The 25,853-nt window shown below is 31.7% G+C and overlaps 1 protein-coding gene and 1 pseudogene across 1 annotated transcript; one reads left to right on the plus strand and one right to left on the minus strand.

Annotated features, from left to right (window-relative positions):
- Nucleotides 1–941: 941 nt before the first annotated feature.
- On the minus strand, nt 942–9,733 carry RERGL (RERG like). The gene is made up of 5 exons (XM_006912663.1): nt 9,682–9,733; nt 8,556–8,612; nt 4,757–4,830; nt 3,665–3,813; nt 942–1,224 (listed from the first exon to the last, which is right to left on the minus strand). Exons 1-5 carry the CDS (start codon nt 9,731–9,733, stop codon nt 942–944), a joined length of 615 nt encoding a protein of 204 aa, XP_006912725.1.
- Nucleotides 9,734–12,956: 3,223 nt separating this feature from the next.
- Nucleotides 12,957–13,075, plus strand: LOC112480433 (annotated as a pseudogene).
- The last annotated feature ends 12,778 nt before the right edge of the window (nt 13,076–25,853 follow it).

A 25,853-nucleotide genomic window follows, 5' to 3' on the forward strand; every position in this document is an offset into this window, starting at 1 on the left:
GGATTTATAAATGAATTATAAAAAACTAATCTTTTGAATCAAAAAGGATCTGATTTGTACAAGTTAATTTCTCTGTTATAATTGCCCTTGTTAACAAAATATACAAGGAAAGGCGGACTTTTTCATCATCAGATCAACTACAAATTGTGTACTTATGGGCAAGGAATTTAACTTCTCAAAGGCCTAAGTTATAAGCAAAATTTGTAAACTATCAGGTAACTCACTGGATTATTATAAAGACACTTTAAAAATTAAATTCATGAATTTTTATTAAATAGATCATGAACTTTCACAAGTAGATAAATTAAGCCCTGTAATATATTAAATATATGAATATAACCATATGTTTCATCAAAAGGAGTATAGAAAATAAGAGTAGGTTGAGGCCTGTAAAATTATAGTTTTATAAAATTATATAAGCAAAGTTTTTGGCAAGGCAAATTTTATAGTAATCCACCAGAAGGTTATACTGAGTGCTATTTTACATAATAAAGAAAAAATTAAGTGTGAAACAGTGTACAAGATACAAACAACAAAAAAGGCAAACTATATATTTGAAAACACAGCTGTGGGACGTGGTTCCATAGTATAGCGGTTAGCATGTCTGCTTTACACACAGAATGTCCTAAGTTTGCACCCCAGTGGAACCATGGCCCATGGTCTACGGCCATGCCACCCTGAACAAGCCTGATGTCTGATCTTGGAAGCTAAGCCTGGTTAGTATTTTGATAGGAGACCACCTAGGAAGACCAAGTGCTGTAAGCATAAATAATAATAAATAAAAGAAAAGAAAAAAGAAAACACAGCTGTGGTTCATGTTCAAACAGTTCATGTCTCTAAGAGAATTAATTTTTTTAATTGCAAACAAAAGGGTTACTTTAATTATCATTTGAATGTTTGAAACACTCTGATATAATAAATCCCCCAGGATCACATTCCTACTAAACAGATTTCCTTCTCTTTCCAAATACATTATTGATTAATTTGACCATTGACTTAGATCCACTGGATCTTCTCTTTTCTTTGAGTTTGAAGTTTGTCAGGATGTCCTTGATGATTCTGATAAACATCATTTCTACCTCCAGAGACTGCTCTGCTGCAGACAGTTCACAGAATTGGCATCGGTTATCCAATGCCAGTTTTTGTCCTTCTTCCCAGCCAACCTCTCGCACATGACAGAGATCTTGTTTGTTACCAACCAAAAGCACTGCTGATTCCACAGCTCTGAAATATAGATATGCAATTATTTGGCAAAATCGTTTTAATGACTCTTTTTTTATTAAGTAGGTTTGTATCAAAAAGAATTATGGACCAAAACAGAATAATATATCGTGTGTGTATGTGTGTTAATGATCATGTATGTGTCTGTATGACACTTTCCCATTAACATACAAAAATTATTTTAAATAGAATGTAATAAGCGACATAGAAGCAACAAGACTCTTAATGCATAGCATTTGAAATGATACAACCTGTTCTCAAATTATGGCTCTTTTACAAACAAGACATGTTGCTTTTCCTGCTTTCAATTTCCTTATATGTTAAAAAAAAAAAAGGGGGTAAAATAGTCCTGGTCACACAGAATTCTCATAGAGATTAAATGAAATTATGTATATAAAAATAGCTAGCACAGTGCCAAACAATAAAAGCTGCTTACTAAATATTATTTTTTATTTTCTTATCCATTGAAAGAGAAGGACTAACTCTAAGCAGTTACTATAATTGAACAATTTAGATAAAATTGCCTGGAGTAAAAATATTACTTAATCTCATGGCTGTTTGTTCTTTGTTACTATCCATCATAACATACTCTAAAGAAAATTTTACAACCTCATGACCTTGTACAATTTTTCTGTTTATTTAAGAAATATATTTCTTCGATAAGAACGTCTTTGGCAAATATCAATGTGTTCTCATTGGTTACAACAAAACAATCCTAAAATAGTTTTATTTGAAGAAATAGTAATACTACTAGTCTGTAAGTGGCATGAAACTCTGCCAAGATATCTACTGTAGGTAAGAAATGTGCAAACAGAGTCTAACTCTATCAAAAGAGAATTGCCCCCAGATTCCACTAAAAGTTGGTTTTATACACATAGCAGTGTGAGCCATGTTGGGAAAAGCACTGTATGTGTTGGACTTGTGATGATATTAATAACATCTTTTTCTATATAGTTCAGAAGACTATTATAAAGAATTAGTGGGGGTGGTTGAATTATTTTGAAGGGTAAGTCACAAATATCAGAAGTAATTTTAATAAAACAATGTTTTTCTAGTCTATCTATAGATGAGATCTGAAAATACTCTAAAAATTATTTAGTCAGTACATTAAGAAGATTGTCAAATCTTCTTAATGTACTGACTAAATAATTAAGAAAAATGTCAAATATAGTTTTATAATTAATAAATAATAAATAAAATAATAATAAAACTATTTATTATAGTTTTATAATTAATTTCTAAATAATTAAGAAAAATGTCAAATATAGTTTTTTTATTTTTACATATTTTTTAGTATTCTTGAGTGATTCTTTTGATTTGGAGGAATATCAATGGAATGTTATAGCTGTTCCTTACCTAAATCATGAAGCTTAAATATAAGGCGTTTAATGCTTGAAACAATGAAGTTTAAAAAATCAGTAATATTATAGGAAATCAGAGCTAAGAGGTACCTTAGAAAAATCACATCCTTTTTTCCTACTATCAGTTTTCCATCTATCAGTTTTATAATCAGAAAAATGAGGTCTTAGAAGTTAAAAGATTTACCTAAGATCAATCAGTTATAAACAAGAATTTACATCAACTCGCTCCAGGGAAATACCCTTTATCAATTATTATCTGCTGGTTTATATAGTGGGCACTTAAAATAGACGTAAAAAGCACCTATGCAAATTTTCAGTGATAATATTGTGCTTTTTTGCTCTCCAGTTTAGAATGTTATTTTAGACTCAAGGAAAATCTGGTTAAAAGCACACAGAATCTCTTACATTTTCATTTTAAGCAAAAATAAATATTTTAAATGGGAAAGGGTATGAAACAAGAAAAAGAAAAATTAAAATGGGAAATTTATATGTTTAAATTATATCTACTAATATGAGAATGGTTTAGGGCACAGTTATGTCTTTCTTCTTAGTTACTTGTGTCAAGATAATTAGCAATGGAGAATTGTTGATCAGCTCTTTATTTTAGGAGGTGAAACAGAGAAAAAATATTCTCATACTTAAGAATTTGTAACGGTTTGATTATTCAGTCTATTTCGCTTTGATAGATTGAACAACCAAATGACTAGGAATTGGATGCCAAATGTAATAAATCTGGATTTATTTAGTATCTAACATTTTCGTGAGAATGCAAGGGAAAGGTTGGAAAGTGAACTACCTTGTACACTAAGGCCCATTATTTTGCGAGTGTCATGTTAACAATAGAAGCTGTCTTGTAAAATAGCCATTTACTCAGGGCAAGTAACTGTTTATGTCAGCCAGATATAAAGTATTCTCATCTTATTCCTTTTACTACATGTGTAACTCCTGTGGAATGGAAAGTGAATTGTTCAGGGCTGTTAAATTTTGTAATTGGAAGGCTGTATTAAACTCTTCTTAATGATGCTTACAGCTATATGATGATTTACTAAAAAGAAAAGAGAGAGGAATGAAAAATATCTTACCTTTTACAATGACTTGTTTGTGGCTCCCGAATTCTGTAGATCAGTGCTTTTGCCAAAGCAAACGAGGACCTGTCACTGATGTCATACACAACAATAAACCCATCTGCCCAATGCAGCTCACTTGTGAGGGAAAATTTTGCTTTCTGTGACTGAAAATAAACCAAGCACATTAAAAGTGTTGGAATCTGACACCTGTATTTTACACTTTAAACAGTTAATTAATAAGGATCTGTTTCACTTGTAAGAGAATTCAGTAAGCCAAATATTGATATGTTCTAAAATGTAGCTTCTTTGTTTTTTCTTTCTTATCACCCTTTTTCTTTAATTAAAAGCCATTAAATTTTAAAATGTAAAGAGGGGCTATAATAAAGTTATATCTATCTCATTTTATTTTTCTCTAAGAAAATATTTCTATTTTTTTATAAAAATTTGATAAGGTATAATAATTGCCTTTTGAATTAATAGCCACATATTTGTTTTGACAAGAGATAATATTTTTATCTATATTAGTAAATGAAATATCTATTGATTTTTGGTATTAGATTTAAAGCAGTAACAAATATTAATTAATAAGGTTTAGCTAAAAATATTTAAGGGATATTTTCTATACCTAAAAGAGTTGTCCCATGGAGTTATTTTGAAATCTTAAACAGCTGACCATTACTGCTGTTATTTATATAATCTTATTTTAACTTTTTTGTATTTAAATGGATAAAGGGTTTGTACTAAAATCTGTCTTACTTATATTTTATAAGTAAGTATAAGTAAGTGGTTACAAATTAAACAATGAAAATATAAACTGAATATGTCATTAACTATTAACTTCTGACAGCTACACTGTGATTTGATAAAAATATATTATGAATGCAACCTAATAGTGCGATTTTAAAGATATTTTTGCTATGATTTTTGTCATAACTTTACAGAGAAGCTAGATAATATAATTTATAAAACTAAAAATAATCTATTAAAATTTTAATACTTAAAATTGAGAAAAAAACTTCAGTTTTAAGACTGGCAACTTTATACAAACTCCTATCTAATCTTCCTCAATTCATGGTTGAAAAAGTAAGAGTATTTTGTTTTACTTACTTGAGAACAAGGGTCATATATTTCTAGATTCAGTTGCTTCCCTTCCAAACACAAATGCTTATTATAGATAGATTCTGCAAAATATGCATGTATTCATGGTCAGTATGGAAATAATACAGAATAAAATAAAGGACATATATTTTGATGTTAGTCTTTCAAATTCAAGCAATCATAATTTAGTGGAGTAGTACAGTGGTTTTCATTTATTACCAGAGTTCAAAAAACATACTTGTTATATTTCCTCACATATATTTCTAACAATATATATTTCCACTATATCTATTCAGCTATATGCCTTTGTACTTACATACTTATCTTTCATCCTATTGTATGGATTAATTATCTGTGTTTCTAAGGCCAATCCATTCACTATGAATTTGTTACCATTTCCTCTGACCTAGTAAAAGACATGGCTCAACCAATTCTACTTCTCTCTTCTGTGTCATAAAATTTTCACCTTTGTATATTATTACTAACATCTGAATTTCTTCTAACTTAAAAAATTCTTTAGATAACACAATCTCTTTCAATTACTGCCTTATTTCTCAGCTAGCATTTGGTAAGTATCTACACCTCCTGTGTCCCGTTTCTCTCCTCCCATGCTCTTTAAATTATTCTAATCAGGTTTTAACTCCAATTACTTAACTCAAACTGTTCTGATTAAAGTTATGGTTTTAGACCCACTGGTCAGTTCTGTGTTTTGATCTTACTTGCCCTGTCAGTAGCATTCATTAGTTGATCACTCCTGCTTCCTTAAAATGCTTCCTTCACATGGCTTTCAATGCAATGCCCTCTCTTGTCTCTTTATTCTCTGTTTTTCCATATTAATCTTTTTTATTTGTCCTATGGTATCTTCCCACACTTCATGCAGGGATCCAGTTTATGGCTCTCTTCATCTATACTCATTCTCTTGCTAATCTCATCCAGTCGAAGTCTTTATGCAACAATTATTACCGATGCACCCACTTTATATCTATAGCCCAGACTTCTTTCCTGAACTCCAGACGCAAACAACTACTGCAATCTCCATTTAGATACTTGATACACTCTCAACCATACGTGCTTAAAATTGAATCCCTGATCTCCATGCCGAGACTGCATCTTCCACAGTTTTCTTTTCATTAAATGACATATCCATAACTTCAGTTTCTGAGGTTAAAAACTTTAATGTCATTCTTGACTACTTGACATCTCATAATTATGTTATTAAGAATTCCTTTCTACTCTATCTCAAAAGTATCTTTTGATTTTGTATGCCTCTCATCACCTCCATTGCAAACACTCTGGCCCAAGCCATCATTGTTGTGTGCCTATATTATTACTAAACCTCTCAGCTTATCTGTCTGCTTTATCCTTCCCCATACCCCTTTCTTGTGCCTAGTCTATTTTCAACACAGCAGCAAACAGAACCTTGAAGACAGATCGTGTATCTGTCTTTCAAATTGCTCCAATGGCTCCTCATCTCACTTGGATAAACCAAAACCTTTAATATGCCTGAGAATATCCCTCATTATCTAGTCTCCTATTACCTCTATGACCTCAATAGACTTCTCTGGCTTTTGCCTCTCAAATTCTCTCTACTCAAGCTATTCCATCCTCTATACTATTCCTCGCATTTTTCAGAAAGTTCTTGCTTCAGAACTTTGGTAATTGTTTCTTCTGTCTGGAATGTAATCCCCCAGATATCTTCATGGCTCAGTTTTCACCACCTTGATATTTCTTTTAAAATATCTCCTTCTCAGCAAGGTCTACCCTAACTACCCTATTTTAATTTACCACATACCATATTAGTGCCGTTCCCCCATGCTTTCTTTTTCTTCATAGCCATTTGTCATCATATGACATAATTTATATTTAATGTTTTTTAATTGACTAACCCTTCCCTCCAGAATGTAAATCGTATGAGGTCTTGAATATTTATCTTTTTTGTTTACTACTATAACCTCTCTGCCTAGAAGAGTACCTGGGACATGGTAGGTGTTCAAAAAATATTTGTTGAATGAATGAAGGACTTTATTTCTGTAACTGTTCCTCCAGTGTTTTAATAAAATACCTACTTCTCTTCAAAATGTCATACTGACACAAATCAGGACTCATTCTGGCAAACACTCTGTAACTCAGAGCAGAAAGATGTAACAGAAATTTGGGGAGACAACTTCAGGGGTTAGGGGTAAATTTTAAAATATTTCTAGGTTACATTTAATGGAATTTTTTATAGTTTTAGTAAACCTTAAAAGATGTTTTCAGACAATTTCTTCTAAACTTAATAAGTTTACTACTGTGAACAAAAAAAATTTTTTCTAAACATTTTAAAATGTCCACTCTCAAAACTCAAAAATTGTCAGGAGGAGTCACCAAATCTTAACTTGTTAGAATTTTATTATTTCCCCTCTATCCTTCATTTACAAAATGAAGCTATTTTTGCCAGTTCATCCTCATGCAATGGTGACCTTTTGCTCATTTGGTTGTCTTTACAAAATGTTTCTAGGTCTTATATTTTTAATAGAGATGTAACAACCAGAAATGTGTATGCTTCATTTGTTTATGTAACTATATCCTATAAAAGAGTAAGGTGATGGGTGTTGTTGTTGTTGTTGTTTGGGTATTGTTTTATTTATGTTTTGTTTTGTTTTGTAGTTCTGGCACCCTTTCTCATGAATGACTCCTAGAGTATGTGTTATATTGACCTTTTTGACTGAGGTTGTTGACCCGAGAAATGAAACAATATAGGAACTTCTCTTTCTATATATTTTTCCTTCTGTAATTAGTTTTCAAGCATTTGCCCTAAAACGTTCACAATGTCATATGAACTGACTTACTGTATCGAAAACATGTAGGAAATAATATAGTACAATATTTTAAAGTTATTTTCTGAAATACTCTAAAAATGCTACCTAATAAATAAATATTAAATTTTTTTTGGTTTTGGTTTATTTATAATGGAAAAAAGACACCTGCAATCATAATTTCCTCTTACTCTAAAAAATATTATTGAACAAAGGATTGTTTCCCTTCTCCTATTTCTCCTATTTCTTATAAACCTGTCCTTGTTTAAAAAAAAACAAAAAAACTTTTCCCCATGCCTTTAATAAAGTGAGATATTAGTACTAATACATTAGTTAATTGCTGAGCCAAAAATATACTTAATTCTCTGGCAAAATTTCCCATTTTTATTAATTCCTCACAGTGGTATTTCTCATATGTCATACTAATTCTGATAAAAATAACAGAAATTTAAACTAGAGTTAGTGATATTATTCTAAAACAATATCAAGGTTCCCTGGCATCTGTTTTAGAATTTCTTTGAACCTTACATAAGCAAGCTAGACAGTTATGATATGATCTTTAATCAAGACAATTTTACTGTTATTTTCACATAGTTTCACAATAAAAATAAGCTTTATTTTGTAATTACTTTGCTTTTATAATTAATTTGTCCTTATCTTTCAACAGATGTTGATTTAATTTCAAAATTGTTTCATAGCTTAAAAATATGCATACTCACATGCTTTACAATATTTTTTGTTGGGGGGGGAGAGTTTTAATGTTTTCTAGTTTTAGACTGAAACCAGGTGACTTCCTAATTCATCTCAGTTAACATCAAAGTGGATGAATTTTATCACAAAAGAACATTAAATTCAAGTACTTATTTTGGCATTTCTAACCAGAATCTGTGAATAAGTAAGTTGCTTAAAAGTGCAAATGTGGAAGAATTTATTAAAATTATTTTCTGATCTTAATTATGGTTTAATTATGATCTGAAATTTCAAGGTGAAAAAAGTTTAAACTAGTAACTTACCCAAATTAGAAGCATATTCTCCAATGAATCGCTTGGTAAGAAACCTTACTATAAGGGCTGCAATAGAAACGAGCTGGAATTAGGCTCCTTTCTGTTTTAGGATACAGATAATTTAGTTACGTATATAAGGTTTTATCTTTCAGCTCAAAAATTACCAACATTAAGAAAGACCTTAAAGCTTTACTGAATTCTGGTCTAAATAATAGTCAGCAAGATTTCCACTTTACAACCATAAAAGTTGGAAGGCTTAAAGAAAGTGATCTTAGAATGCTACCCACTAACATCAGTATGTAATTAATTAATGAATGCAAACAATGACAACCAACCTTTATAACAGAAACAGATTTCTCATTCAATTTGAGATGCAAGATCGATAACACCTCTTTATCTTCTTTATCAAATTAAATATTTTTCCAAAGCACTACATACTAATAGTGACAAGGACAGTATCAAGCAGTTGCAGTTACTTCAGGGTATAGGGACTTCAGAATCCAAGAAATATAGAAAGGACCTCTAGTGTCAGTTTATCTTACTGCAGCTCCTAGATCTGGCTAGTTATGCTTCACTAAGCTCAGGTGGTTTTTATGGTGGCATCCTCATCTCCATTATAATGTGACCAAAAACAAAACAAAATGAAAACATGGCTACAAAGGCAGGGCACCTAATCCTCAGTTCCCAGGTATCTACAAAGCCATGACTCTCCAAAGGTTGGTTTGTTTGTTTAACTTGGTAATGTGGCATTTAAAAAACAATTCACATGTCTCTGGACATCTCTCTCCACCCTTAGTCTCAGGGCAGAAGAATCCTTTTAAGGCCATTGTTTGGCCACTCGTGGGTGTGGGGACAGATGTGTTGGAGTGAGATGTAGGTGGGATAGTGATGGTGAGATCTCCTGTTATTCCTATGAGTTTTAAACATCAATAGAAAAAGATACAAATTAATACTTCAAACAGTTATCTTCCTCCAGCTGTCTATAAATTCTACAAATACAATTAATTGCATTACTTGTTAATAAAATGAAAACTGCTAATGAAAAATAATATATATAGTTAAATCAAGTTTTATATGTATACATGTATTTCTCACTCTTTTTGCACTGTACACCATAGAAATCACCACCACTCACCAGATTTGCCTGTTCCTTCGCCACCCAAGACAGCAAGCTTCACATCATTCATCTTGCTTTTTTGCTTCTTCTTGGTCAGTTCTATGTTCTGGAGTGACACTGACTTGAGCCAAGCATGTGTTTTCTTTTTTTTTTAACCATTTTTAAAAAGTAAGGCTGCTCTTACTCTAAGGCTAACTCCGCCCCATATTCCTACCATCCAATAATAACTTTAAAAATGTTTTTCCTAGAGTAGTTTTGAACATATGCCATTAGAAAAAAAAAAAAAAATTGGAGCTACTATTTAGACATAAAAGCTTATTTAGACAATAGTTAAGAATTTAACCAAAGCTTAGCTCTCAATCATCTATCTAGTGTACCCAGAATCTACCTTCTCCTAGAACTTAGAAAAACTATCACACTTCATTAAGAAAATTTTTAGAGGATGAGTAAACATTCCTGTAAATTTAGATCAGGTTTTTTTTTCTATAAGTACATGAGCCTGTATCTTGTTTTTCTCCTGTGAAAGATGAGGGAATATGTTAATTCAGTCATGAAAAGAAACGAGAAAAGGAAGAGGGTAGCTACCTGAATGTATTTGTTTAGGGTTGACAGCAATGCACATGAGTATCCAGTTTGTTTTGTTGAGTCATATGAGGCTCTCAAGGAAAAATATGGGCACTGCAGAGTTTCATCTTTCCAATGTCTTTCTTAATATGAAAACTCTTTTTTTCTTTTAATTTTATTCCTATAGACAACAGTACAATTTCTGGAAAAAAAATAAAGCAATCAGCTTCATGTTACTTAAAGAACCAAAATTAGAAAACTGTTATGTTTCCTTATGGTTAGTTCTTTATAATTATAATTAGGGAAAGGAAATTTTAAAAAGAAATAAAATTTGGAGCGGGTATTCTGACATAATTCACTTCTGCTATGAAATAAAGAGGTAAGTTTAATATGCAGTATAATGACTCTTTCATACTTCTTCTTGTCATTTTTCCCTACTACTCTAAGTCCTCACATTACTGTCTTTCCTTTTCTCCCCTCATTTGTATATGTATAAATTTGAGAGTTGAGAAAGAGTATAACAAGAATTCAACTTTTGTGTAAATTTTGAGGCACAGTTGAGAAAGTTTTATTTCTAGGCTGAGCTGATCACAGGAATAACATGCTTTTTAAAAATGCATTTATTTAACAAGCATTGATTAATTGTCACTCTTTATTAAAGCCATGTTGGGGTTATGAAGTCAACAATTTAAGAGTGAATCTTCTTCCCTAATAGAATTTACAGTCTAAGAGAAAAATGGATACAGTTAGAATTATAATAAATATGGTCATTGCTAAAATAGGACTCTAAGAGCTGAGAAAAACAGAGCAGTGGAGAGAAAGCTCTTTAAAAAGTAAGTTAAGCTTGAGACATGTGCAGGACCCATAGAAAGAGAAATGAAAAGTGATTGATTAGGAAGATGTTTTTATTCCAAAAGAAGGAATATACTCTGTAAAGAAAAAAAGGCAGAGTACGACAATTTGTAGAATCAACAAGATAACAGCTAAAACAACTTAGATTATTTCTTTTATTACAGATTATTTTTTAAATTTTTGAATAAGCTCTGTCTTCTCTTTAATACATGCAACTAAATCAAAAGTAACAAAGTGATTTTTTAAGGAAGTTTACCAGCTGATTTATTACACTATGGAATTGATTTTTTTTTTTCCTTTATTTGGAGAAATTCTATTATCTTTTTAGGAAACTTCTGATTGATGTTTCTAGGAAGTATAGTGTATATACTGATAGGAAGGAAAGACTTAACTTCATAACATGCGTGATATTGAAAACAATATATGAATGGTTGTGAACAAGATACTTGCATTCTTTTACCATATCCTCTCCTCCCTACTTCCATTTTGATTCCATAAGTAAATCTAATAAGAAAGCAGCCTAGTGTTGGAATAGAATGAAGTTATAAACCTAAACAGAAAGAATATAACTATGCACCTACTTTTCTAAGAAACAGAAGTGTCAATATTATTTTTCTGCCTCAGGTAAAGGGTACTAAATATTAATATTCTGATAAACACATTATTATACTACCTAGAATTTTCTCACATCTCCCTAAAGAGACATCTATTCACAACTAAAACAAAATCATTATTACTTCATTCATTTATTAAATGAACAAAAATTATTTGAGTGACTACTATGGTATTGGCACTATTCTCAGTGCTAGAAACATATCAGTGAACAGACAAAGTACTCATAGATTCTGGATATTAAAAAATTAGCAACTGATTACATATTAGGTTTTCATGAATAAGATTTTCATCTGCTTAGTTCTGTTTCTCTGAGGTCAGGTTAACCAGCCCTTTTCAGCTAATCTCATTTCCGTATAGTTTGTGTTAGAGTATATGCATAATTTCTCTACCAAAAGTTTCAGATTCAGAGATATGGGGTGATTCAAACTAATCTGCAAGGAGAAAGAATATCTTTGTTTCATAATACTGTCCTAGAACTTCGAAAAGATAAATATTAAATACTTCCCAACTCAGTTTCTTAAATCTATCATAATCTAAACCAAATATAAATGGTGTACATAGACACACAGAAAACAAAGAAATGCGTGTTTTTTTTCTTTATTTGGTGAAATTCTATTCTTATCTTTTTTCTGTCCTTTATAAATATAGATCCTCAGGTCCTAAGTATATTAGCATATAAAATCCAGAAATATATTTTTAAAAACAAGCATCATAAGCTAGTAGACCTTATTATAAGACTGTCAAATTGGCTGAACGATAGGAAATTTGGTAGAATATTTCCATGTATTACCAAGTCAAAGGAGAAAAACTATATGAATAACATGATTCCAAAAGCATTTTAGGAAATTTAACAGCTACACAAACTTCGTAATCTAAAAATAGGGGTTTTTTTATTTTGATTAAGGTTATATTTTTTAAAAACTCAAATATCAAAAAATAGCAAATGCCAATAGAATTATTACTCTTAATTTTCCTCTAAATAAAGGATGCTATCTGTTACTTTTTAACACAGAATTGGTAGTTCTATTCAACACAACGAGGGGGAGAAATAGCACATAAAAGAAAGAGAGAACAAGATGGTTACTATCTACAAATAATGCTTTCCCTTAGCTATATTATATACATTAGCATACATAAGACCATTTGGTAAGGTGGACAGATAATAGGTAATATAAAAAAAGTAATAATTCCAAATGATAAAAATAGCAGATATTACACATTTAACGTGGTATATAATAGGAAATTTTAAAAAATGTTTTCCAGTCTACGGCCATGCTACCCTGAACAAGCCTAATCCTGTATGATCTCGGAATCTCAGCAGGGTCAGGCCTGGTTAGTACTTGGATGGAAGACCACGTAGGAAGACCAGGTGCTGTAGGCATACAAAATAAAAAATAAATAAAATAAATAAAGGATTGTAAACTGACAAGGTCCTTGCAATCTGTGAGGTCAACCAACGGTTGCCTCGCCTAAAAAAAAATGTTTTCCAGCTATCCATTTAATCCTCTGAGAAACTTCATGAGATAGGTACCATTATTAACTTCTAATATAATGGAAATTCAGTCCTTTTCAAAAAAGAAAAAAGAAAGAAAGAAAAAAAAAAGAAAACTGAAAGGAATACATAATATTTATGTTATTAATTCTTTAATTCTTTACTGGAGATTATAAAATAAGATTTGAATATATGGACAAACATGAACAAAAAGACCCAGTGTTGTAATTATTACCAAATTAATCTAACAATAAAAATGTAATGATAATTAAATCCTGACGAAGATATTTTAATTTAATGTGGATATCCTGTATTGAAAAAGAAAATATAAAAGAATAATTGAGAAATTTCTAGGTAAAATAATGAGAAAATACTTATGAACCAAATAAACTAAAAAATCACTAAATACTATTTTATTAGAATTGGATTAATATGCTCACTAATTGAATAGATTTTTGAGTACAGGAATTGAGTATATAAAAATTTATTTTATCGTAAATATAAAGTTTTTAATATGTGCTATTTTTAAGTTGTGTTGATACTATTAGAAAAAGTTATAGAATAATGAATTATGTCTGTATTTCATATCATGCAGAAAAACAAATTATGAATATTAAAAATCTTAGCACAAAAATTAAACTAGAAAAGGGTAAAGTTGGTTAAAAGGGTAGAAAAGAATCTTGGGAAGAGAAAGTCTTCCTAATAAAGAGGCAAATCCAAAGACATAAATATGTATATAACAATCCAATGACTCTTTATAATTGAATTTTAAGTGTTGGTTATGTTACTCTTGTGGGATCATTTAGAAGATGTATGCATTTGTAGATTTATTGATATTAAAATAAATATCTATATACAAATGGATTCATTCACAATCAAAATTGAGGTATTTGTTTCACTTCTAATTATCATCCAAATGATTAAATAAATCATTACTTCTGTGTTGCTTTATGGATTATTTACTTGATTCTACCTTGAATAAATATAAACAAACACTTATGCATATATCTATTATATATATGTACAATTTTAAGAGTGTTTTTCATTTACTGCTATTGTACTCAAATACTGTATTCATTAATTTCAACTAGAGAAAAAGATAAGTTTTGATTCCTTCTGCAGTAGAATTGGTAACTATATAATTCCCATCATAATTAACTTCACCTTATAACTAATATTGTTCTATGCTACAATGTAATATGTAATATATGATTTATGCTAATGTAACATGTAATATATGATTTTTGTAAGTTGCGATTGAACAAGGTCAAGATGTTTATATCATTCCTAAGCAATTAAAAACCCAGTAGACATCATTAATAGAATTGACCTATGACGATTATGCCTTTATAATTCTAAACCACTTTTAGAGCAAGCTTTGAAAGATTATCTTTCATTTGGGTATCATATTATAAAGAAATGTTTTATTCAATATGTAATGTTAGTAATTAACTAAATTACATGGGACTATTATTATTATTTTTTTGCAAAAGAAAAATGAATACTTCACCAATTTTCAAAGGTTTTCAAAGCATGTGTGAGACTAAATAATTGAATGGTTTTGCTAATTTTTCTCAACACGTATATATATAATTGCAATTATCTTTTCAAGATAATGATTCAGTATTTTTTTTGCTCTTAAATTATTCCTGAGATGTTTATTGTTTCATAAGGTTTTAGTTTCCTGCTATGATTATAATAGTTGAAATATGATAGCTAATAGTAATTACAACTCAGATATTCACTCTTTTTGTACTTTTTAACAATTTATGTCAGTCTATGCATAGACACTAGTCATTTTCTTTGAAGCTACTTTAGTTTTTCTCAAAGGTTAGTAAGTAGGCTAAATTTTAGTTAGCCCTTTCTTAATCACTTGAGTTTGGTCAGTAGAACAAAAGTGACTATGGTCTTCAAAAACAGTGTTTCTTCTGTAATTCAGCTGCTGTAACAGGAAGTTTGAGTGGGCAACACATGATTTACTCGAGTAAGTGCATGTTGTGCAGAATTAATGAGTTTAAAAGACTGAGCAATGCAGATGTGAGAAGGATATGTTACTCATATTGTCTCAACTCCTTTCATTACCCATTAGAAATAAATATTCTAAAATTACATTTTCAGAATTAAAGCTGAACTCTGCAGTTACATGGAATTGAATGAGAATTGAATGAATAAAAAATATGATTCCTTGGAAAACCTCTTATAAATAGTCCTCGAAATATGTGATGGTTCAAACAGAAGTATATTTCTTGCTCACATAAAATACTATACTACGTAAGTGTTCCTGATCAGTGGAACAGCTCTCCTCCAACTTCAATGCCTGACTTCCAGATGCCATGCACCCGGGCTGCAGAAGGAAAAGGACATGACAAATAATGTGTTGGAGGTTTGGGTGGGCTAGTCTGGAAGAGGTGCCCTTCACTTCTGTTCTTGTAAGCCTGAATCATAAACTGAAACATCAACTTTAGCTTCAACGATGTTATTCTAGCAAGTTATGATACATGTTTATATTTATATCATATCTTTTTTTTTCTTACCTTACCTTCTTGGCTATTTTTTTAAATGTTGCACCCATTAGAGTGTTGTTTCTTTATATTAATAAGCATAAAGCTATGGTTTTTTTTTTTAAGTATCCCTCTATTTCTTTCTCATTTGGAGTAAATTTAAGTGAGTTTTTTTCAATTTTTTTATATCAAGTATTTTATTCTATGGCTTTTACTACTCTAAGATTCTGCAGCAGTGCTCTAATATTTCTGCTAATTCTGTATTACAAAGAAAGCCACATCATGCATTAGTTTGTTATTGCTACAAATGGCCACAAATTTAATGACTTAAAATAACATATATTTATTATCTCACATTTTCTATAGGGAGGAAGTCCAGAAGGCACAGGTCAACTGGATTTTCTGATTCAAGATCTTGCCAGGCTGCAACCCAGGTATCAGCTGGAATTGTGATTTTCTCTGAAGCTCTTCTGGTAAAAGAGCCATTTCTTTTCTCCTTGTGGCTGTAAATCTCTGTTTTCTCTTTTTCTTTTTCTTTTTTTTCTTTTTCTTTTTTTTTTGCTGGTTTTCAGCCAGCTGCCTCTCTCAGTTCTTAGAGGCTGCTTGCACTTCCTTGCCACATGGCCTTGTCCATGTGCCCTTGAACAATATGGCAGCTTACTTCTACAAAGCCAGCAATTGAGAGCTGTCTCTCTAGTGAATGCTAGTAAAACATAGATAGATGATAGATAGATGATAGATAGATAGATAGATAGATAGATAGATAGATAGATAGATAGATAGATAGATGATAGATCGATCTTGTGTGTGTGCAAATATATATACCATATATTTATAATTCTCTATATGTAGTATATATTTATCTTGTAACATAATTACAGGAGTCATATTCCATCATCTTTGCTATATTCTATTGGTTAGAAACAAGTCACAGGTCTTGCCTGCACTCAAGGGGATAACCTTAGGTGATGTCCTAACTTTTCATTTGATACTGCTTCTGAATGAAGTATATCTAATTTTGTTTTATTCACAAATGCAAGTATTAATGGTGGTGATAAGATGAAATTTCACATTAAGGAATGAGAATGTGGGACATGACTATTATTTGATATGGTATTCTGAGTCAAGATGCTCCTTATAATCCAATTGGCCAGTTATGTCTTGGAATTTTTCATCCTAAGAAAAAATGAATCAATAAACCAGCATTTGAAAAGCAAACTATTTTTATTTGTGATATTACATTAGTTAGGGTCAGGAAGCAAGTCACACTCCCTGTGAGGTGCTCTGGACAGTGAGATAAACATGTGCTATTTTTCTTGTTCTTTTCCATTGTGTAAATCATCTATTTTGAAAACAAAAACAAATAAAAAAATAGATTTTACTTAATTTCCAAAGTTTACTAAATACACATTAAGTGCCTACTATGTGCCTACTATGTGCCAAAAAACCATGCTAAGGAAAGTGAACAAAATCATTTATCCTTTCCCCTTGAAGATTTTCTTCTAGTGAGGAAGAGTTTATATTTATATAACAAGTATAAATTGAGGTAAGCGCAGAATATTAAGGGTACACAAATATGAAAAACCTAGCTAAATTCTAATGGGAAGGGATAGTAGTAGGCTGAATAATGGCCCCCGAAGATATCAGGTCCTGATTAATTACTGGAACCCATAAGTGTTTAATAATATGGAAAAAGGGTATTTGTAGATGTGATTAAGTGAAGGATTGAGATGGGGAGGTTATCCTAGATTCTGGGGGTGGGCCCTAAATACAATCACAATGTCCTTATAAGAACACAGAAAAAGAGAAGAAAACAATTGATCATGAAGGTAGAAATTATAGTGGCTTATGTAGCCATAAGCCAAGGAATGCTGGCAGTCACCAGAAGCTGGAAGAAGCAAGAAACATAGTCTTCCCTAACGCCTTTAAAGAAACAGGGTTCTACTGACACCTCAATTTCAACCCATGAAACTGATTTTGGACCTCTGACATTCAGAATTGTAAAAGAATGCATGGGTGTGGTGTATTATATCTCAAAATTTGTGGTAATTTTTTACAGAAGCCACATGAAACTAATAGAGAAAGTATTACAAACAGAGACAAATTTAAGCAGAGCCACGAAGGTAGGAAGTGGATGATAGATTCTGGGCACTGAAATATCACTGCATTACTTGTGAACAGAGAAGGGGAAATGATGGGAATCGGGGCTTATTCATAAGATGAAATCATAGTGGCCTTACATGGCATGCTAAGAACATTATCCTACAGGACATAAGAAGTTACTGAAAATTTTTAAGAGAGTAATGTTTTATTAGAAAATGCTCTATTCTGGAAAGTATAGTAGTCTCCCACTATCTGTGGCTTTGAGTTCCGTGGATTAAGTTACCCATAGTTAACCATGGTCTGAAAACATTAACTGGAAAATTCCAGAAATAAACAATTCATAAATTTTCAATTGTGCACCATTTTGCGTAGTGTGATGAAATCTCTCACTGACCCACTTCATTCTACCCAAGACGTGAATCATTCCTTTGTCTCGTGTATCCATGATGCATATGCCCCCTGCTGTTTAGTCACTTAGTAGCCATCTTGCTTATTAGTTCAACTGTCAGGGGATCACAGTGCTTGTGTTCAACTCTTTTTTGCTTAGCAATGGCCCCAAAGTGCAAGGGTAGTAGTGCTGGCAAATATGCCAAAGGAAAGCCTTTAAACCATATTATAGGTATATATGCGTAGGAAAAAAAAAAAACATATTAAATATAGAGTTTGATATGATCTATGGTTTCAGACATCCACTGGTGGTCTTGGAATGTATACCACACAGATAAGAGGAGACTACTATAATAATAAAACACAGTTTGGATGTAGAACAACAGCAATGGTAAAGGAAACTGAAGAAGTAGAAGCAGGGATACCTCTTAGAAAGCTCTCTTAAACTCCCAAAGGGTCTGAATCAGAGTGGCAATGAGATCAAGGGAAAATTGTTTTGAGAAATATTTAGCCAATAAAAATCAGAAAATCGGCAAGATTTGGTGGTTGTTTGGGGAGCTGGTATGAGAGAGAGAGAGAATAAACCTTAGATGAGTACTGTACCAAGTTCTGACCTACACGATTAGGTTGATAGTGATATAGTTAACTGAGTTTTTGCTGTTCTTTAATTTCACTATGAGAAGCAGTTTGAAGGAGCAAATGTTTCTATTTTAAGATGTTAAGTTTCAGATACCACTGGGGCTGTTCATGGAATCTGTCCAGTATTGAATTGGCTTTATAAGTCTAACGCTAGTGAGAAAAGAGGCAGAGCTAATGGAATATAGAGTTCATCTTATCAATAAACTTTCAGTGCAGAGTTAAGTTTATGCCAGGTATTGCAAAGTGATATGTGAAAGATTTTCTGAAAAATATTCCACTTTGATCTCTGGAGAAGAGAGAAGCTGCTTACATAAACTTTTCCACGTTTGGTTTGGTTTCTTAAGTTGAAGTGCCTTAGATATTTTGAAAATTCTATGAAGCATATTAAATAATATATTTCTGTTTATTTGAACAACCCCATAAATGGCATTATAGATCATACTTTTTCCAGTTTGTATGCATGCATACTGTCTGTGGCTCAGAGGGGATTTTAAGTATGCAGCACAGAGAAATATTGTCAATAAATAGAAGCTATAATTTAAGCTACAGTTTCTTTGATACATAACCCCAATGTTCTTTCTATTCCACCATGATGTCTCTTGGTTTTAAGATATCTCTTCTCTAAGCTAACTAATTCTTTTTCTTAGCATTTGTTGAAGCCGAATATTTTTATCAGTTTGCAGTGCTTTATAACTAACCTGAAAATGTAACAGAAATCAATTTTTAAAAAATTATAGTCCTATAATATATAGCATAGAATTTAACATATTTTGTAGGTATTCTAATTGTCATTTATTGATTGTTGGCTGGCAGTTTTGAGTTCATACAATCAAACTAAAGTTAATCATGAGTTTTTATTTTAATAGATGATGAGATATATAAACTACTTATTATTATAACTTTATTACAGAGATATCTTTTGTCTCTGATAAACTTGTTATTTATTTATCTAAGCAAAGGTTTGTTCTCTGCCACTCTAATAATTAAATTTTTCCCAAAGGAACTCCAGCTGAGAACGGAAACCTTCCCATGAGAATCTGAAGCAGAATTTCCTTTTGCAAATCTGTGTAATCTCTTGGTCCTTATTCTTGGACTTGTTTTCCTTATTCAGTGATGACAGTATTTAGTTATATTCTTCCATACAGGTTGCAAAAGGAACTGTATTTCATTATAGGAATCTTTACAAATACATTGACAAAAGTATGTTTTATCAGGGAATAATTGTGACAATTCTCTTCCCAAGAATGAATGGTTTTCAACATTATCAATGCCTTGGTTGGTTTTCTGCCCTATATGGACAGATTTTTAAAAACTATTTCCACCATTAGCTTGGTTCCTAAGAGCCTGGGTTTGTTCCCAGTATTCCCTGTCCACCAGATTTAAAATTGTAATAGTGACCATTTGGGGAATTAATGTCAAGCAGTAGTTCTCCACTGGACTTTAGGCCTGGACAGGTCAGCTGCCCCTCAGGGACTCATCTCGGTGGCTAGGTTCCACATACCCACCTCCAGCCCAACCAAGCTCATTCTTCAGTCTGGGGTGTTTTATTCCTTAGTTATCTTTGTTACCAAGTGAGCTATAATACTTTAATCAAGTCTTGCTCAATCTGGACAGAATTAATATATAGAAATAAAAGAGGTTCAAAGATGTTCAACCATAGATGGTAATAACTCTGTGAATGATCAGTGACAATGAAAATAAATAAGCAATTCTAAGTAATATTCTTGAAAAGTTGCAGAAATAGAATGGATTGAGGATGATGAAAACTTTCAGGTCTGCAATATTAAGATAATACCTTATTAACAGAGTGAGGAAACTGAGAAGGAAAGATAATTTGGATCTCAAGGTAGATTATATTTGAGAATAAGCAGATTATTTCAGTATCTATTAAACTAATTAAAAATACATTACTTAGAATCTCAATGATATTACCCAGTTTTAGAAAAGGAAAAACAAGAGTGTCTGGATGTGAATACGAACTAGTTTCTCTGGAGAAATGGACTGTGTTTCATTTATTTAAAGATCTATTTATTTTTTTAAAGTTTCGATATAATAGTTTTACTTATAGCATCCCTATAACCTTTAGTTATTATCTCTTTATGTTCCTTCTCAGCAGGTTAGGTTTTGGTAAAATATTTTCTAAGGGCAGGCCTTGGTAAGAAGAGCAGAGTGCTATGACATATTTCAAAATGGTTCCTTTTCCCTTCCCCTTGCAGGAAGCACAGGGAGATTTTTCTCTATAGTCACTGTAAGTATCTAGTAGAACTCCTGGAAGTAAAACTCACAAAAGTTAGAGGTTTCTCTCATCTGGGGCTCCTTGCAGATTTTAGCTCTCAGACTTGCACTGGGCCTCCAGCAATTTGTCATTACAGCTCAGGTTTTCCTACCTCAGAACTGGTTCCCACAGAGGTTTCTTCTCCAGTAAATTGTGATTCTCTGTGTTCACCTGGCTGTCTCTCCCATTTTGGTGCAGTGCTTTGTCCTGTGACCTCACTTTTCTGAAAGATCTAAGAAGAGTTGTTGATTTTAAAGTGTGTTCAGCTTGTTTGGGAAGGAGTGGTGACCACTAAGCTCCTTGTATACTAAACTTTTATGTTTCATTTTTAGGAGAGAAAAAAAAAATGGTAACAGAGATGTGTACAACAAGCTAGTCGAAATGAGCAGGGAAATTATTATTATTATTATTATTAATTTTACAGATGAGAACAGAATCAGAGGAATTGAACATTTGTCTTTGATTATACATCAACAATTGGCAAATCTGTACTTCACATAAGCCATAGAATTAACATTACACTTCAGACTTTCTTAGAAAAGTGAAAGCACACTTATGAAATTTCCAGCATTTTTTAAGCTGGAAATTTCAGATAGCTGCATTTTTGTAAGTCACTAATCAAGAACATAAAGTCTTAGGCAGGTAAATGCATGAAATGGTATGAAATGGACAGAGATGATACAAAAGGGGGTTCTGCACATGGTGGTTAACTGAAGAGTGAATGCTCGCTCCATGTAACAGTGTTCAAAGAGCAAAAAACAAGCTAAAGTTCCTTCATGGACTTTTGACCCAAATTAATTTTTTTAAGCTCTCTGGTAAGTGATTAAATTATAGATTTTGGGGGTGAATTTTTCAATTTTAACATGATATAAGACATACTTTAATTATGATTTTTTGTTTGAATGCACCCAAACATAAGAAATCCAGATTTATGTCCTCAAACTACTCTGGTTCAAATCCAGGACTAAAATATCACACTGAAAAAAAACAGAAAAGAAAATGAATACATTACCAAAAATAAAGTTGAAAATAAATTATAAGACAAACTAAAAATAAAACATATGGGAACAAAATAAACACAGTTATACTGAAAAAAATCTGATTATAGAACTATAGTCCTTTTTAAATTTTTGTTAGGTTAAAAATATAATATGAACTTTTGCAAACCCTACATCATTTAAATCTCATAGTGATTATATCAATAATATAGTTCTTTTTTCTAATTCTCAAAATTACATGTTATTTTCATTAGCTTTTACGGTTCAAGTGACTTTTTTTAGATATATCCTCATAATAAAAATATTCACCATTACCTCTTGCATTTCAAATCTTCCTTATAGAATAATTTTCTTCTCCTGAAATTACATCCCATGTAAGCTTCTTTAGACAATATATTGGAAGTAAACTTTATGCTTATTTTGCATGAAATTGTTTTTATTTCTCACTTGTTCTTGAGAGATGATTTTTTTTTGGATATATACTGGTTGGACTATATTTAATTTTTGCCTCCTGAAATTATTATACCATTTTATTCTGCCTTCCATTGTTGCTACAGCTACCCAGAAGCCAACCGTGAGTTTTGTAGGGAATATCCATTTTCTCTCTGGCTTTTTCACCTCTAGGATCTTTATTTTTGTATTTGCCATTCTTCAGTTTTTACAATAATGTATATATGTGTGGATTTTAACTTATTTTGTTTGATATTTCTGTGTTTTTCTTCAATTATGTAAAGTCCTCAGCTAATATCTATTTAATTACAGCCTCTCAACATTGTATTTCATTCTTCTGGAATTCAACAGGAGATATGTTAACATTCTCTTTAGATATACTGTGGCATTTAACCTGTTTCATATAATTTCTCTCCACATCTTTTCAAAATATGCAGCATTCTGTGTAGTTCCTTCAGAACTTTATTACAGTTCATCAATTTTTTTTCAGCTGTTATTTAACCACTCAAATGAAATAAAGGCAACATTAAAATTGGATAACTTATGAGATGTTAATAAAGATACTACCTATAGGCTTTAGGAGAAACAACAAGGAATGATGCAATGTCTTAGGGAAAACAGCTGGGAATAGTTACTATATCCAAGCCCTAAGGCATAAAGGGAGGGAACAATTATAAAAAGCTGAAGAGGAAGCTGCTTGGACAGCATCACCTAACAAAATTTCTGATCTTTGTAGAGAGATATAGCCAACCCAAAATGACCCAGAAGAAAAGAATATTGGAAAACAATAATTCAGCCTGATTTTCCTGCCCCTTTCCAATTTTCCGCAGTGGGTCCTATTGGAGTAACCCATCCAGAAGCCAGAGATCAAGGAAGCAAGCCAATCTAGTTCATCCTAGTCAACATCTCAGGGCACAGAGCAAAGTAGGAGAAACTGGAGGGGCAAAGAGAAAACATCTGGCACAATGAGACATTGTTATGATCACTAAGGTGATCATAACAAATATAATATTTTTGATTAAAGCTCTCTATATGATTACCTTTGAAATTGATCCTTAAAAGGAACAAAAAAAAAAAAGGAGGAGGAGGAGAAGCAAGTGTTGACTTTGTATTGTATGTCAGGGTAAGGTTCTTCAGAAATATTTTTCTTTTTTTTTCTTCTTTATTAAATTTATTGAGGTGACATTGGTTAATAAAATTATATAGGTTCCAAGTGTACAATTCAATAATACATGCATTGTGTGTTAACCAACGAAAGTCAAGTCGCCCTCTGTCACTATGTATTTGACCTACTCTTATCTACCTCCCCCTCTCCTCATTTTCCCTCTGGCACCACTAAACTGTTGTCCGTGTCTATGAGTTTTTGTTTGTTTGTCTTATTCATATGCTGCTTTCAGTTTTATACCCCACATATGAACAAAATCATATGGTTCTCAACTTTTTCTGTCTGACTTATTTTGCTTGGCATGATATCTCAAGATCCATCCATGTTGTCACAAATGGCAATATTTCATCTTTTCTTATGGCTCAGTAATACTCTATTGTATATATGTACCACATCTTCTTTATCCAATCTATCAAAGAACACTTTGCTTATTTCCATCTCTTGGCTACTGTCAATAATGCTGCAATGAACATCAGAGTCCATATGGTAAATGTTTTCAAAATTTGGTGATAGATACCCAGAAGATGGATTGCTGGGTTATATGGTAATTCTATTCTTAATTTTTTGAGGAAACTCCATACTGTTTTCCATAGTGGCTGTACCAATTTACATTCCCACAAGCAGTGTATGAATGTTCCTATTTCCCTGCAACCTCTCCAACACTTGTTATTACTTGTCTTGTTGATAACAGCCTCTTTAACAGGTGTGAGGTAATATCTCATTGTGGTTTTGATTTGCATTTCCCTAATAGCTACTGAAGTTTAGCATATTTTCATGTCTAGTAGCCATTTGTATGTCTTCTGGGGAGAAGTGTCTGTTCAGGTCCTCTGCTTAATTGGATTGTTTGGTTTTTTCTTGTTGAGTTATATAATTATTTCTATGTTTTGGATATTAATCCCTTATTGGAGGCCTCCCATGCAAATATCTTCTCCCCTTAGGTTAATTGCCTCTTTGTCTTGATGGTTTGTTTTGTTGTGCAAAAGTTTTTTAGCTTGATATAGTCTCCATTTATTTTTGTTTTTACTTTCTTTGCCTTTGAGGTCAAATTCATAAAATCCTCTCTAAAACCAGGGTCCGTGAATTTAGTAACTATTTTCTTCTATGCAATTTATTGTTTTAGGTCTTATATTAGGGTCTTTGATCTATTTTGAATTAATTTTGGTGTATGATGACAGATAGCAGTCTAGTTTCATTCTTTTGAATGTAGCTTTTCAATTTTCCCAGCACCATTTATTGAAAAGGCTTTCTTTTCTCTGTTATATATTTTTGCTCTTTTGTCAAAAATTAATTGCTCTTATGTATGTGGGTTTATTTCTGAGCTCTCAATTCTGTTGCATTGGTCTGCATGTCTGTTTTTCATGGAATATCTTTCCATTTCTTTGTGTCTTCTTCGATTTCCTTTAATAATGTTTTATAGTGTTCAGTGTATAGGTCCTTCACAACCTTTGTTAAGTTTGCTCCTAGGTATTTTATTATCTTTGTTGCAATTGCAAAAGGAATTATTTTTATTTCTTTTTCTAAAATTTCATGGTTAGTTATAGGAATACAACAGATTTTTGTGCATTAATTTTGTATCCTGCTACTTTACTGTATTTGCTTATTGTTTCTAATATTATTTCAGTGTATTCTTTAGGGTTTTCTATATAAAGCATCATGTCATCTGCAAAAAGTGACAGTTTGACTTCTTCATTCCCTAATTGGATGCCTTTTATTTCTTTTTCTTGCCTGATTGCTCTAGCTAAGACTTGCAATGCTATATTGAATAAGAATGGTAACAACAGGCATCCTTGTCTTGTTCTTGATCTTAAAGGAAAAGCTTTCAATTTTTCAGTATGAAATGTGATATTAGCTGAGGGTTTGGCATATATGGCCTTTATTATGTTTAGGTACTTTTCTTCTATACCTCTTTAAGTGTTTTAATCATAAATAAGTGCTGTATCTTGTCAAATGCTTTTTCTGCATATATTGATATGATATTCTTTTGTTTATTTGATGTATCATTGATTGATTTGTGTATGTTGAATGACAGATACCACAGAAATACAAAGAAACATACAAAAGTACTGTGGAAGACTATATGTCACCAAATTCGGTAACCTAGAACAAATGGACAAGTTCTTAGAAATATACAACCTTCCTAGGCTGAATC

Source organism: Pteropus alecto, unplaced genomic scaffold (genome assembly GCF_000325575.1).
Source record: "Pteropus alecto unplaced genomic scaffold, ASM32557v1 scaffold103, whole genome shotgun sequence".
NCBI lineage: Eukaryota > Metazoa > Chordata > Mammalia > Chiroptera > Pteropodidae > Pteropus > Pteropus alecto.